This window comes from Clarias gariepinus, chromosome 17 (genome assembly GCF_024256425.1).
Source record: "Clarias gariepinus isolate MV-2021 ecotype Netherlands chromosome 17, CGAR_prim_01v2, whole genome shotgun sequence".
Lineage (NCBI taxonomy): Eukaryota > Metazoa > Chordata > Actinopteri > Siluriformes > Clariidae > Clarias > Clarias gariepinus.
The window spans coordinates 589969-602814 of NC_071116.1; the positions used below are offsets into that span (position 1 = coordinate 589969).

General features: G+C 44.8%; 1 protein-coding gene across 1 annotated transcript; it reads left to right on the forward strand.

Annotated features, from left to right (window-relative positions):
- The first annotated feature begins 357 nt into the window (after nucleotides 1-357).
- Nucleotides 358-11166, forward strand: LOC128545484 (C2 domain-containing protein 2). Its single transcript, XM_053515782.1, has 14 exons — nucleotides 358-894; nucleotides 1677-1772; nucleotides 2591-2710; nucleotides 2947-3048; nucleotides 3178-3294; nucleotides 3904-4021; nucleotides 4244-4352; nucleotides 4492-4556; nucleotides 4912-5027; nucleotides 5787-5943; nucleotides 6061-6168; nucleotides 6541-6668; nucleotides 7307-7556; nucleotides 8721-11166. Exons 1-14 carry the CDS (start codon nucleotides 622-624, stop codon nucleotides 8936-8938), a joined length of 1977 nt encoding a protein of 658 aa, XP_053371757.1. The 5' UTR covers nucleotides 358-621; the 3' UTR covers nucleotides 8939-11166.
- Nucleotides 11167-12846: the final 1680 nt, after the last annotated feature.

Sequence of the window (12846 nt, forward strand, 5' to 3'; positions counted from 1 at the left end):
AATATTAATATTTATGACACTTATTTATCACTGACGCAGTAAAACACAATACCCGATATATACCTGTATTTTTACAAGCCCCGCCTACCTTCTATACAGAGATTCGCGCAGTTATTACACTTGTTATATATAAAATATTAAAATCCAAGATTTTTTTTATCGTAGAACTCGAGTCGTCGGAACGGTGACCTTTCCAAAATGGCAGCTCGATTAACGCACTCAGGTCTCTCCAGCCAATCAAATCAACGCTCGAGAGTCGGAACTCGCGGTCAAGCCAACGACAGGGAGGCGGGGCCTGCTGCAGATCAATCGGGTGGGTTAGTAGTAGGAGAGGGGGAGGGGCATCCCAGCCGCCGCTGTGTGTGTGTGTGTGTGTGTGTGTGTAGGAAGTGATGTGGTAACTTTTTGAACAGATGTGTTAGCTAGCAGGCTAGCGAGGAAGAGGAAAGAAAACACGCCCGGACAGGAGGATGAGCGCCGGGGAGCACACCGCGGTGTCAGTGCCGGAGAACTCGGGGGAAAAGCCGAGAGCGCTGACAGGCTGAGTGCGGATCTGATTAGCATGTTAGCGCGGAGTTAGCGGGCTGCTAGCGCTGAGCTGAGGGAGCGGTTCGAGCCGCCATGGTGTCCGCGAGCGCCGGCGGCGGCGTGTCGGAGTCGCTGCAGTGGCTGTGTCTGCTCACGCTGTTCGCCGCCTCCGTGGTGACGTTACTCATCTATTTAGTGCAGTATTTCGGTGTTTTCCGGAGCGCGAGCCGGGCCGCGGGGGAGCAGCAGCGGGGGGAGGCGGAGCGGCTGCTGGGGTGGCTGCTGGAGCTGAGGGGCTGGAGGGGCGCGTGGAGGAGAGCCTGGGTCCGAGCTCTGAACCAGAACCAGAACCGCCGCACTGCACAGGTCTGTGTGTGTGTGTGTCTGTCTGTGTGTGTGTCTGTCTGTGTGTGTGTGTGTGTGTGTGTGTCTGTCTGTGTGTGTGTCTGTGTGTGTCTGTGTCTGTGTGTGTGTGTGTCATACGTAGGATCAAAAGTTCGAATTAGGACTCAACAATGGCTGCGTTCACATATCCCTGGTGTTTATGAGACACACTCAGGTCACATGACTAACCTACACACTAACAACCTCCTGTACACAGACTACCACCGTGCAAAAGTTTGTACCCTCTACACTTTCTTTTACGGTGTGAAATTGATTAAACACTATAATGAAAAAGTACTTTACAGAATCTTCATCACATTCAGAGTGTTAGACCTTTTTAGTGCAGATTACATCTGTGTGTGTTTTATTATTAACACAAGTCAAGTCCAGAATACTAACAGACACGCTGGTGTCGATCAGCCGCGCTCCTCCGTCTCTCAGGGGTGCGCTAACTTATGGGCTCAGCTGTAGAGTTCAGCACGAGGGATCCTGCTGCGGTGTGTGTGTGTAATGAATTAGCAGAGGTGCGTACTGACTCAGAGACGTGCGGAGTGTTAAAGCGTTCCTGTGGAGCTCAGAGAAAGAGGAACGGGCCAGAGGTTCCATAAGACGCGCAAGAGTGTTAGTGGAGAGAATGATGAACACCACACACACACACACACACACACACACACTGAGTGGTGTACTGTGTTTAATATGCACTGTGTAATAATCTGGTTATAACTGTGTGTGTACATTGTTATGAACTTTGTGTGTGTGTTTAGGGAGCGATCCAGCTGGTGTTTGAGGAGGATGGTGTTCAGTCGTCAGAGCTCAGCGTGCATCACGTCTCCAGCTTCAGAACATCACCTGGACGTAAGGTGTGCAGTCTGATCACTAATCTTCCTCTCTCTCTCTCTCTCTCTCACTGCTGGAGAACTCACACTTCCAGTTCTTCTGCAGTGAGGAACGCTTTAAGCAGAACCGTGCACCCTGAGTACCACTAGTTCTCCTTGGTATGGTTTTTAACAGGTACTCAAACCCTTGGAGAACTGGAACCTTCAGCAGTGAAACAGTGAACATTACAAGTGCATTAGATACCATTAACCCTCTAATAGTTAAAGAATGTTTTTTTACTCAGTAGCCACGCCCACACCCCCACACATACCTGTTAGGCTCCTCCTTCAAAAGCATTGTTTTGAGTATTTTTTCAGTTATTTTTGTGAGTAAAAAATAAAAATTTTTTTTGAAGAGCACACCACAGCACCATGTGTGTGAGAGGAAACTGATAGAATGTTGTTTAAACTGGACAGTGTGTTCGCGCTGACAAGTGATGAACAGACAGGCGAGTGTATCACTTCCCGTGCGAGTCGTTCCAGACCAGTTTCTTTCCTCCTGTTCTGCGCTGTAATGCAGCGAAGCCACAAATCCAGATGTTCGGCTCTAACAGATTCCTCTCTCCCCTCATATCCCCACGCTTCAGTTCCTCATAGGGTTTAATCTCCATTCTACAGAATGTAAACAGATCACACACACACACACACACACACACACACACACACACAAACAGGGTTTAGTTTTTACACCAGAAATCACTAATCTGAACATCACACCAGCTATCTGTAGCTCTGCAGAATTTCTCCATATGAAGCGGTGTGTGTGTGCGTGTGTGTGTGTGTGTGTGTGTGTGTTTTTATAGGATGTGCAGTGTGAGGTGATTGGAGACAAACTGCAGTTTTCTCTGAGCGCTTGTCTGAACTCGGGCTCTACACACACTCCTCTGAGATACAGCGTACAGATCTCACCGCTACATCTGCAGGTACCAACACACACACACACACACACACACACACACACACACACACACACTTTTAAAGACCATCAGTTTACAAGCCCGTCCTCTCTCAGTGATCTCCAGCACCAACAAACACTTCACTGTGGGCGTGTCCCAAACCACACACACTTTGTCTTCCTATTTTAAAACCCAAAGAACACAGTGATGTATAACCGTGTGTGTGTGTGTGTGTGTGTGTGTGTGTGTGTGTGTTTATCCAGCTGGCCCTGCAGATGACAGAGGTGGATGGAGAGGTTCAGATTATGTGGGGACTGAAACAGCTGGACCTGACACACCTGCAGCTCAGACCCAGTTACACACAGGTATGTACACACACACACATACACGGAAGTCAGTGTATTTGCCCGATGTTCTTGTAAAGACACACCTTTCTTCTGTTTTAGCTTTTAGGTCATATTTGTGTGTGTGTGTGTGTGTGTGTGTGTGTGTAGGGAGTGTCGGTGTGTGTGAGTGAAGCAGCAGTGAGGAGCAGGCTGAAGCAGGTCCTGTGTGAAACGCGAGCCTCTGTGACTCTGAGCAGCCGGACTGTGCAGCCTGCAGAGCTCAAGGTACATTATCATCATCATCATCATCATCATCATCATCACCATCATCATCACCATCATCATAAATTCATTTTGTTTATACGAGGAGTTTCTGAAAATCCTGTAAGTTATGAGAATTGTTTACATCATGCTCCTGAGTGTACCTGAGTGCACTAACCCCAGTGAACTGTGATGGAGCTCAGACAGCACAGGGGGAAGGGGGGGGGGGTGACCTCAGTGTCGTGCAACTGATCAGATATAAAATCACAAATAATAAAATTTTTGGTTAAAGAAAGGTGAGAGAAATGTGTGTGTTTGCATTAAGTTTAAAAAATAAAAAATTAAAATAATCTCCAGCACCTCAGGGGTCAGAATCAGCTGAGAAACCTGCAATCAGTGCATCTCTAGGGTTACTTTATTAAACCTTCCTTAATCTTCATTCACTTTAATTAATTAATCAATTAATCAGTCATTTGAAATAATTTATCACGTTAAAAGTCTTTGTTTGTTAATCGTTACTCGTCTTCTGCTCTGATCTCCCTCATAAACGGTGTTTTGAGAAGAAAAGAGTGAAAGGATGTTATTTATTGATGTGTGTGTGTGTGTGATGGTCCTTTATTTCCTGTCTCACAGGAAGTGAGGAACAGGATTTCGGAGGTCCCGTCCCCCCCTAAACCCCCTCGTGCTCATCAGTGGAAACTCTTAGTGAAGAACATCCGGGTCACGTACAGCCAGGAGAACGGAGCTGCAGGTCACACACACACACACACACACACACACACACTCTAACAATATCCTTTTCACTGTTTCCTTGTCTAAGCACTATTTATGTGTTTATGAGAGAAAGTATTGTACGTTGAGAGGAGACTAATAATAACACTGCAGTGTGTACTGTGTATCTCTCAGTGGTGTAAGATTCCAGCCTGTAATTCTAAGCTGTGTGTGTGTGTGTGTGTGTGTGTGTGTTGTACAGGCAGTGTAAGTCCTCAGTGTGTTCTGCAGTTAGATGATCCTCCTCAGAGATTGTCCACCTCAGTGCTGAAGGACACGAGCGACCCGGAGTGGGATCAGCCCTTCATCTTGTCAGTACCTTTCACTTATTACATCACCTGTATGTCTATATATTAGGAACATTTATACAGGTGTGTAACTTTTGTGTCTCAGTGTATCACATGACTGATGTGTGTGTGTGTGTGTGTGTGCGTGTGTGTGTGTGTACAGCGAACTCAGCGGCAGGTCGAAGGAGCTGAACATCCAGCTGTTGGATCATGAGAAACATCCAGAGAGTAAGATTATTAATATTAACTCATATTTAAGGTCAAGCAGTAAAAAAAATATAATTCAACACAAACGAGTTCAGCCGCGACTTTAATAAATAAATGAATAAATAAATACAGTAAATAAATAAATAAATAAAGCTGACTTTAATTTGACTTTAATTTGACTCAAACTGAATCTGAACTGAACTTTATATTGAAACTAAATAAAGAAGACAAAATCCTCATCAGCACCAGTGAGTGTGTGGAGGACAGGAAGTGAGTCGTACTGAGACCCAACACCACACTGTCAGGGACGGGGGGTAAACACTACCGCTGCAGATGTTCTTAATGTGTGTGTGTGGGTGTGTGTGTCTCCCGCCAGGTCATGTGCTCGGCCAAGTGTGTGTGCCGTTTAATCTGGTGCAGAAGACTCCAAGAGGACAGCACACTTTCACACTGATGAACACACACCAAGTAATCGGCTCACTGACTGCTGAGGTAACACACACACACACGCATATTATGAAGTAACATTACAGTATGTGTTGGAGTGTGTGTGTGTGTGCCCTGTACACCAGGAAGCTTGTTTTTATATATTTAAGATCCTAAAGCTACAGAGATACACTCACCATAACATCAAAGCCACACACACACACACACACACACACACACACACACACACACACACACACAGACAGAGTTGGTCTCTGTATATTTTTACACTATATATACAGAGGCCAACTTTTCTATTATCTTATATTTTTACACAAAATATACACTGTATATTTAAGTGTCAGAGGTCATCACTGTTGTCTGTCTGGATAAAACTAGAGCTACAGAATAAAACCAATAGACACGCTGGTGACTCTCAGTCCCGTCAGGTCGTCTGATCTACTGAGCGGGATTACTGTTATACTAATAACTCCATTAATCAACTTTATTTAAGTACATTAAACAATTACCATTACAGATTATATACCTGTAGGTCTTGAATCTTTACTGGTGGTGTTCACACGGAGACTTTAGAGCGATAGGGTTGTCTGACACATTCATTGTTTTTAAACATCAAACCTTAGAGTCGATAAATAATTAATATATTACATACATTTAAACATGTTTGTGTAAAACATCACGTTATAAGTTTGTAAGTTCTTGATGTTGACTCTGTGTTATGAGAAATTGTGGTTTCATCAGAATCAGGTGTGTGTGTGTGTGTGTGTGTGTGTGTATTCTAATCGGACGGTTGTTTTTGTCCAGGTGTCGTACCTGGAGCCGAGTGAAGTGCGCACGTGGCTGCCCCCTACACCGGCGCCCGCCAAGCGAGTGGAGATGGACAGAACCGTGATGCCGTGCGGAACCGTCGTCACCACCGTCACTGCAGTGAAGAGCCGCCCGGGACGCCCGCTTCACACAGGTACCGTCACACACAGACACACACACGGGTACTTTTGGGAATGCTGGTTCACACCCGGCAGTGTTTGGTGGTCTGTATTACACCCTGTGATGTAAACACTCTACTTATTCTGTTCAGAATCAATGAGAACTCCGCCCAGGAGCAAGCTGACGGAGAGGCGCGTGTCTGAACAGCCCTCGGTGCTGGGGGCCAAAGTCAGCAAAGCCTTATCGTCATCAGACACAGGTACACACACACACACACACACACACTCTCTGTGCTGAACAACAGAAAAAAATGAAAAACTGTGATGCAGAAGTTAAAATGTTGGGTTTTTACACCAGGAGATTCCTGTGAGATCTTTAGAAACAGCGCTCTCTAGTGGCTGCTTGTTGAAAATTCACTCCACTGAGGACAATACAGCTGAATTACTTATCCTGTTTCTGTTCTGTGTGTGTGTGTGTGTGTGTGTGTGTTGTATAAATCCTCTCCTGCACTCTGTGTTAAATGTCCTTAAGCTGCTCCAGTGTTACAGTATATTCTCTGACTCCGCCCCCTTGGTGTCCCTGTGACCCATTCAGGAAGTGTGTAATGATCACATGTTCCTGTGTGTTTCAGAGCTGCTGATGCTGACCGGCGCCGACCCGGTGGCCGAGGCCGCCATCAGACAGCTGTACGAGTCGGCCAAGCAGAAACTCAAATCCCCCGTCAAAAAGAGCACCATCATCATCTCAGGAGTGGCCAAGGTCTCTCTCACACACACACACACACACACACAGACACACACACACACACACACACACACACACACAGACACACTAGCCGAATCTTTACAGTGTAGTTTTGATATTTTTTTAAGCTCGTGCTGTGACACAGTTCTACATGCTGAAGTGTGTGTGTGTGTGTGTGTGTGTGTGTGTTCTCGCTGGCAGCGCTGCTCACACTGCTGGACTTGGCAGGAGAAACGGTTTGTGTAGTTACTCTGAGTGGAATGTGCTTGGGGTCCAGAGTGTCTCTTCCTGTGTATTTATTTGTCCTCTGATCGTCCTGTCCTGTTTGCGCGGATCTGATGCGAGTCTTAGCGTGAGCATGAACGACCCTTTAGCAAATAATAACCACAGAATAAACATGTTTCAAAAGACACTCGGCCGTATAGTTGATCAGGACAGAGAAACCTTAAATACACGTGAGGAGACACATTAGAGAGGACATGCACTGAGCGTAACGTTTTTAACAGTTAAGCAAAACATATCAGGCTGATGCAGGAAGTGATGTCATCACACAACGCGTCAATTACTTGTCTAAGTGAAACATGAGGAGCCTGGAAGCTCCCAGACTGTCTTTACACACACCTCACACTCGTCTGTGTGTCTCCGTGTCCCAGGCGCCCCTGTCCCAGGACGACGAGATGGCTCTGATGGCCGGCTACGCCGCTGCGATGGACGCCTCCATGTCCGACTCGCCCGAGTGCTCGAGGCAGGAAGCGGAGACGCTGTCGGAGATCGGCGCCTCGGACACGACCGATCTGTTGGAGGGGGCGAGCGGAGCGGACTGGGAGAGTCAGACCGGAGAGGAATCGGACAAGGCCTCGCTCTCACTCTGCACCGCTGAGACTCCATCCAAAAAACACAAAGGTGCTGTGACGTCTCGTGCTTTATCTGACCCTCTCATACTTTAGTAACGATTTCTCTCTCTCTCTCTCTCTTTCTCTCTCTCTCTCTGACCATGCCCTCTTTCTTCCTCCCTCTTCCTGTCACCTCTCTGCCATCTGTAAGAGGAGAGCGTGGGTAAGCAGACTTTAATGCTGCCTGAGTGAGTGCACTTTCTCTCCAGGAGTCTGTAGTGATAATGTGATGTAGACAAAAAACAGTAGTGTAATGTGTAGCGGGATGCGAACCCCAACCCCAGTCCTTGGCCTCCGTTACACCGTCCTAACACTGTGAAGCTGAGGGCTGGACTGGTCCTGAACGCTTTAATCCCTCGTAGCTCTCCATTAGTCCCTCTGTTTAACCACAATTTATTTTGCACATCCTTTAGTGAAACTGTTTTATTTACACTCCATCGCTCAGATCAATTAGAGATCATGTTTACAATGTGTGTGTGTGTGTGTGTGTTTCTAAGAATTTCTCTGGATGTTATCAGGTGGTTTCTGATAGGAATGATCAAAAGGACACAATCTGAGTAAAAATCTAATCAGAACAATTTTAAAAATAAAAACCTGCTGTGGCTCAAGCGTAGGGGTGCCAATACTTTAATCATTAGCAGTTGGTGCTCACAATAAATAATCACAAGTGATGTATAAACACCATTCAAATATTTATTTAGTTTAAACTACATGTATAACACAACATCTTTTTAAAAAAATTATGAGTTTAAATTAAAAGTTAACGTCTTGAAAGCCGTCACATGACTAGAGCTTGTTATAATATCTGAGAAATATTAAATAGGAGCAGATTCGGCAAAAAAATAATAAATGTCACATAACTCTTTATAATCCGAGTGGAGTTCACACGGACAGCAGGCTGAACCAATGAGCTCCTCTGATTCTTACACACTTAATAAATTATCCTTCAGTGTAAAGCTGGACATTTCCAAACACAAATCTAAATTTTATTCTTCTGCATTTCTTATTATCTTTACCGTCCCAGAAAGCATGGCATGTTTGATTTCATGTCCAGAGAAACGTTATAAGCTAAATACATCGTTGTTACAATGTGTGTGTGTGTGTGTGTGTGTGAGCATGCTTGTGAGTGTTAGTGTGTAACTCGGACATGTTTCCCTGCTGTTCCCCCGTGCAGGCAGTTTCCTCCATAAGGGCGCGCGGCTGTTTTTCAGGCGTCGCCAGCAGAGGAAGGAGCCGGGGATGAGTCAGTCCCATAACGACCTGCAGTACCTGGAGCAGGCCGAGGAGAGACGCGCCGCCACCTTCAGGCGCATCATCAACCGCAAGCTGCTGCACAAACACAAGAGCAAAGCCAACGGTGTCCAGACGTCTGACCCCCCTCACCCTCATTAACACGCTCTCACACACACACACACACACACACACTGTGTCTCCAGAAAGACACTGAACATTCCAGGGACAACACTGTATGCTAATACTAATCCAGATAGATACGCTGATCCTTACGCTAATCCTCACGTCCTGCCGGTCAGAAGGACGTCCTCCACGCGTAACGCGCTCTGCTGCTACAGACGGAGCGACCGTCTATGGTGGGCGTGGCCTGTCGAGTACTGATTACAAATGATAGAAGCCAAACTCTACACCAAGTGCTGTATGACGTATACAGACCACAGTGTTAGTGCTCTTTAACAGTGAGTGCATGCTACCAAGGTTTCTCCAGAACTATTGGCACCCTTCAGAGGACAAAATTATATTCAGACATTCAGGTTCGGCTCTGTTATCTGTCCTCCATGTGAGGCTTCGCTAAACAATATTATTTATCTGTAAACACCAAAAGCATCCAAACACACACTGTTGAATGAAGAGATCTCCACATTATTAAGGTGATGAAGGTGAAAGCACGCTGTTATCATACGGAGGGCACCGTGGGTGGTCCCGCCCTCGCCGTCCGGTTGGCCGTGGAGTTTACTGCAGCCAATCAGGCGGCTTGTTAGCTTTAACGAGTTGTAACTCATTTACATTAAACGGTTTAGAGTTTTAACTGTTATATTTTTTAATCACATTTAGGTTAAAATTAATGCGACATTAATAATAAAAATAATATTATATTAATAACGATGATGATGAGACCTGGTGTGTGGTGTAGTAATAAACATCTAAAGATTCATTATTACGTAATCAGTAATATTGCTAATTATAATGATCGTAACTGTATAGATTTAAACATGCGCACAGAGAAAAGGCTTCCTGTTTCTATAGAGGGAGTGTATTCCTGTAAGAGGAACGACCTGTGTGTGTGTGTGCAGGAAGGGAGACAGGTGGTGTGTAAATCAGACGTGCCACAGGGGGGTTCGATGAGCTTTGGTTTTCTTTTTCTTTTACATTTGTATTTTTATTCTTTTTTTTAATATATGTGTAAAATCTGTAACTCTTAGTTTAAATACTGTGTGTGTGTGTGTGTGTGTGTGTGTGTGTGTGTGTGAGAGAGAGAGAGAGAGAGAGTTTTATCCACAGTGTGTAAACACTACACGAGGGCATTAACGAGAGCTTTAATCACACTCAGTGACGTCGCCGCATCATTTCAGTGGTTTTTTTAGGTTTTGTTTGTTTGTTTGTTTTGTGATCACATGACCTGTCTTGTGTTATTGTCTGAGACTGCTCACACATTCAGTGTGTGTGTGTGATGTTACACACTGTTGGTGTTGATTGTTTGTAGTCTTATGACCAGCTGAATGTGTGTGTGTGTGTGTGTGTGTGTGTGGTGTGGGTAATCAGCAGCATCCTGATTGGCGTTTCCTATTTTATCGTAATCACTTTCTATGTTTTTGCAACTGGGAGCTTTAACTCAAGTGTGTGATGTCTCAGGCTGTGGTTTGGACTGATTGTGTGTGTGTGTGTGTGTGTGTGTGCTTGCGTGTCTGTGAGAGGGAGAGATGTTTACGCTGCAGTTTATCACAGTGTACCTGTAAATCACTAACACTATTTGGACATAAACACACTGATAAAACATCAGACGTAATAAATCAGTGTGGGGTTTTTTCTCTCTCTCTATCTCTTACGCGTCCTGCTCAGACGTTTTAAAAAAAAAAAAAAAAAAGAAAGGAAGGAAGGAGAGAAAAAATGTAAGTCGCTCTGGATAAGGTCATCTGCTAAGTGTAAATGTAGCCATCTGCTTATTGCACCGTGTTTCCTATGTGGGATTAGAACACAGAGATTAGGGATTATATCTGATCCCCAGGTTCACTCGGGACAGGAAGGTCACATGGTCAATCGGTCACTTTATCTCTTCTGTATCGTCAGAGCGCTGTGGTAACTGTGCACCATTCCTGGTGTTGTGTGTGTGTGTGCGCGCTTAACCCTTCACTGTGAGCTCTATGTGCAGAAACCAGAATAAGCAGTTAAAACAAGTGATGCGATGGAGCCGAGTGTAGCCGTCAAATTAACGAGCTTTATGAGTTTACTGCAGGTGTGTGTGTGGATAGAACAGACTACTGGTGCGTTAAGATTGTGTGCAATGGACTGGAACCTGTGTGTGTGTATGTGCGCGCGCTGTGCAGGGATTGTATATGATTAACATATCAGGTTTATCATTTGAAGCAATAAACGCTGATTAACGCCAAGATGTCTGTTGAGTCTTTATTGTCTGATTTCTGCTGCATTTTTAAAGATGATGAAAAAAGGGGGAGGGGTTATTGGGGTGTGCATCCTGTGCAGCATCCAAGGGAGGCCAAGAGGTACGGACGGTACTGGTGTGAGAGGGGATACACCCCTGGGTTTCTCACTCTTTCTTTACCTTATATGATGTTTTGTGGGCGTCACTAAATGCAAGTGATCTGTCAGGAACACACTACACTTTACTGCGCTCACACACAAATAAGAGATTCTGATGAAACTTTTGACAGATTTAGGCTCATTTCCACATGGCTCAGTGTGATTAGATCTGAAACTGAAAAAATAAAGATCATCCAATCTGATAAACATTTGGAAAACGGATTAATCCTGCGAGATTGTGGGGGAATATAAAACACTACATGTGAACATGTGTGTGTGGTATATAACCTGATGTGTGAGAAAGTCCATTTTATTTAAAGTTTAAATCGTGTTAAAAAAAATACGTAAAAACTATTAAACCATCTTTAACCAATCAGATGATACAAAAAGCTGTGTGTGTGAGGGAATAAAAGTTTATATATATATATATATTTCAAACAGAACATCCCAGCTGGTGAGTATAAAAGGGGCAGCGTGTAATAATAAGCTGAAAAATAAGGAGGACAAATAAATAAATAATTCATAAAAATTTTCCATATGAATCACACAAATGTGAACTTGGAGAATATATCCCAAGCAACAGTGCCGACTTGCTTTAAATCCACCTCCATTGTGCCTGTGCCTAAACACTCCAATCCCATGTGCCTTAATGATTACCGACCAATTGCACTTACACCCATACTCATGAAGTGCTTTGAGCGGTTAGTCCTAGCACACCTCAAGAAAAGCCTACCACCCACACTGGACCCTCATCAGTTTGCCTACCGTGAGAATAGGAGCATTGAAGATGCTGTCTCCCTAACACTACACACGGTACTATCTTACCTGGATAATAAGAACACTTACACAAGAATGCTTTTTGTGGATTTCAGCTCTGTTTTCAATACAGTCATCCCCTCCAGGCTGATAACGAAGCTTGCTGATCTCGGAATCAACACCTCTCTATGCAGCTGGATACTGGATTTTCTGACCAACAGACCACAGAATGTTAAATCCAATAACATTCTCTCTTCAACCATCATTCTGAACACCGGCGTTCCACAAGGCTGTGTACTGAGCCCCTTCCTGTTTTCACTGTACACGCATGATTGCAGTCCTATGTATGGTTCCAATACCATAATTTCTATCGTTGTGCAGTAGAGAGCATCCTAACCAGCTGCATTACAGTCTGGTACGGTAACTGCTCTGTTTCGGACCGTAAATCCATCCAAAGGGTGGTGAAAACCTCCCAGCGCATCATTGGTACCCCTCTTCATGGCATTGAGGAGGTGTACAAGAAAAGGTGTCTGCGTAGGGCCCGTAGCATCGTGAAGGACACCTCTCACCCTGCACATAAACTGTTTTCTCTTCTTCCCTCTGGAAAAAGGTTCAGATGCCTAAAAGCCAAGAGCAGCAGGATGAGGAACAGTTTTTACCCCACAGTGGTTACCTTATTGAACACTTCACCAACCACCTAACCCCTTTACATGCACGGCATCATCACTGATAACCCAACATCCCTGTATAATATCTCTGTAAATATTCCCTGT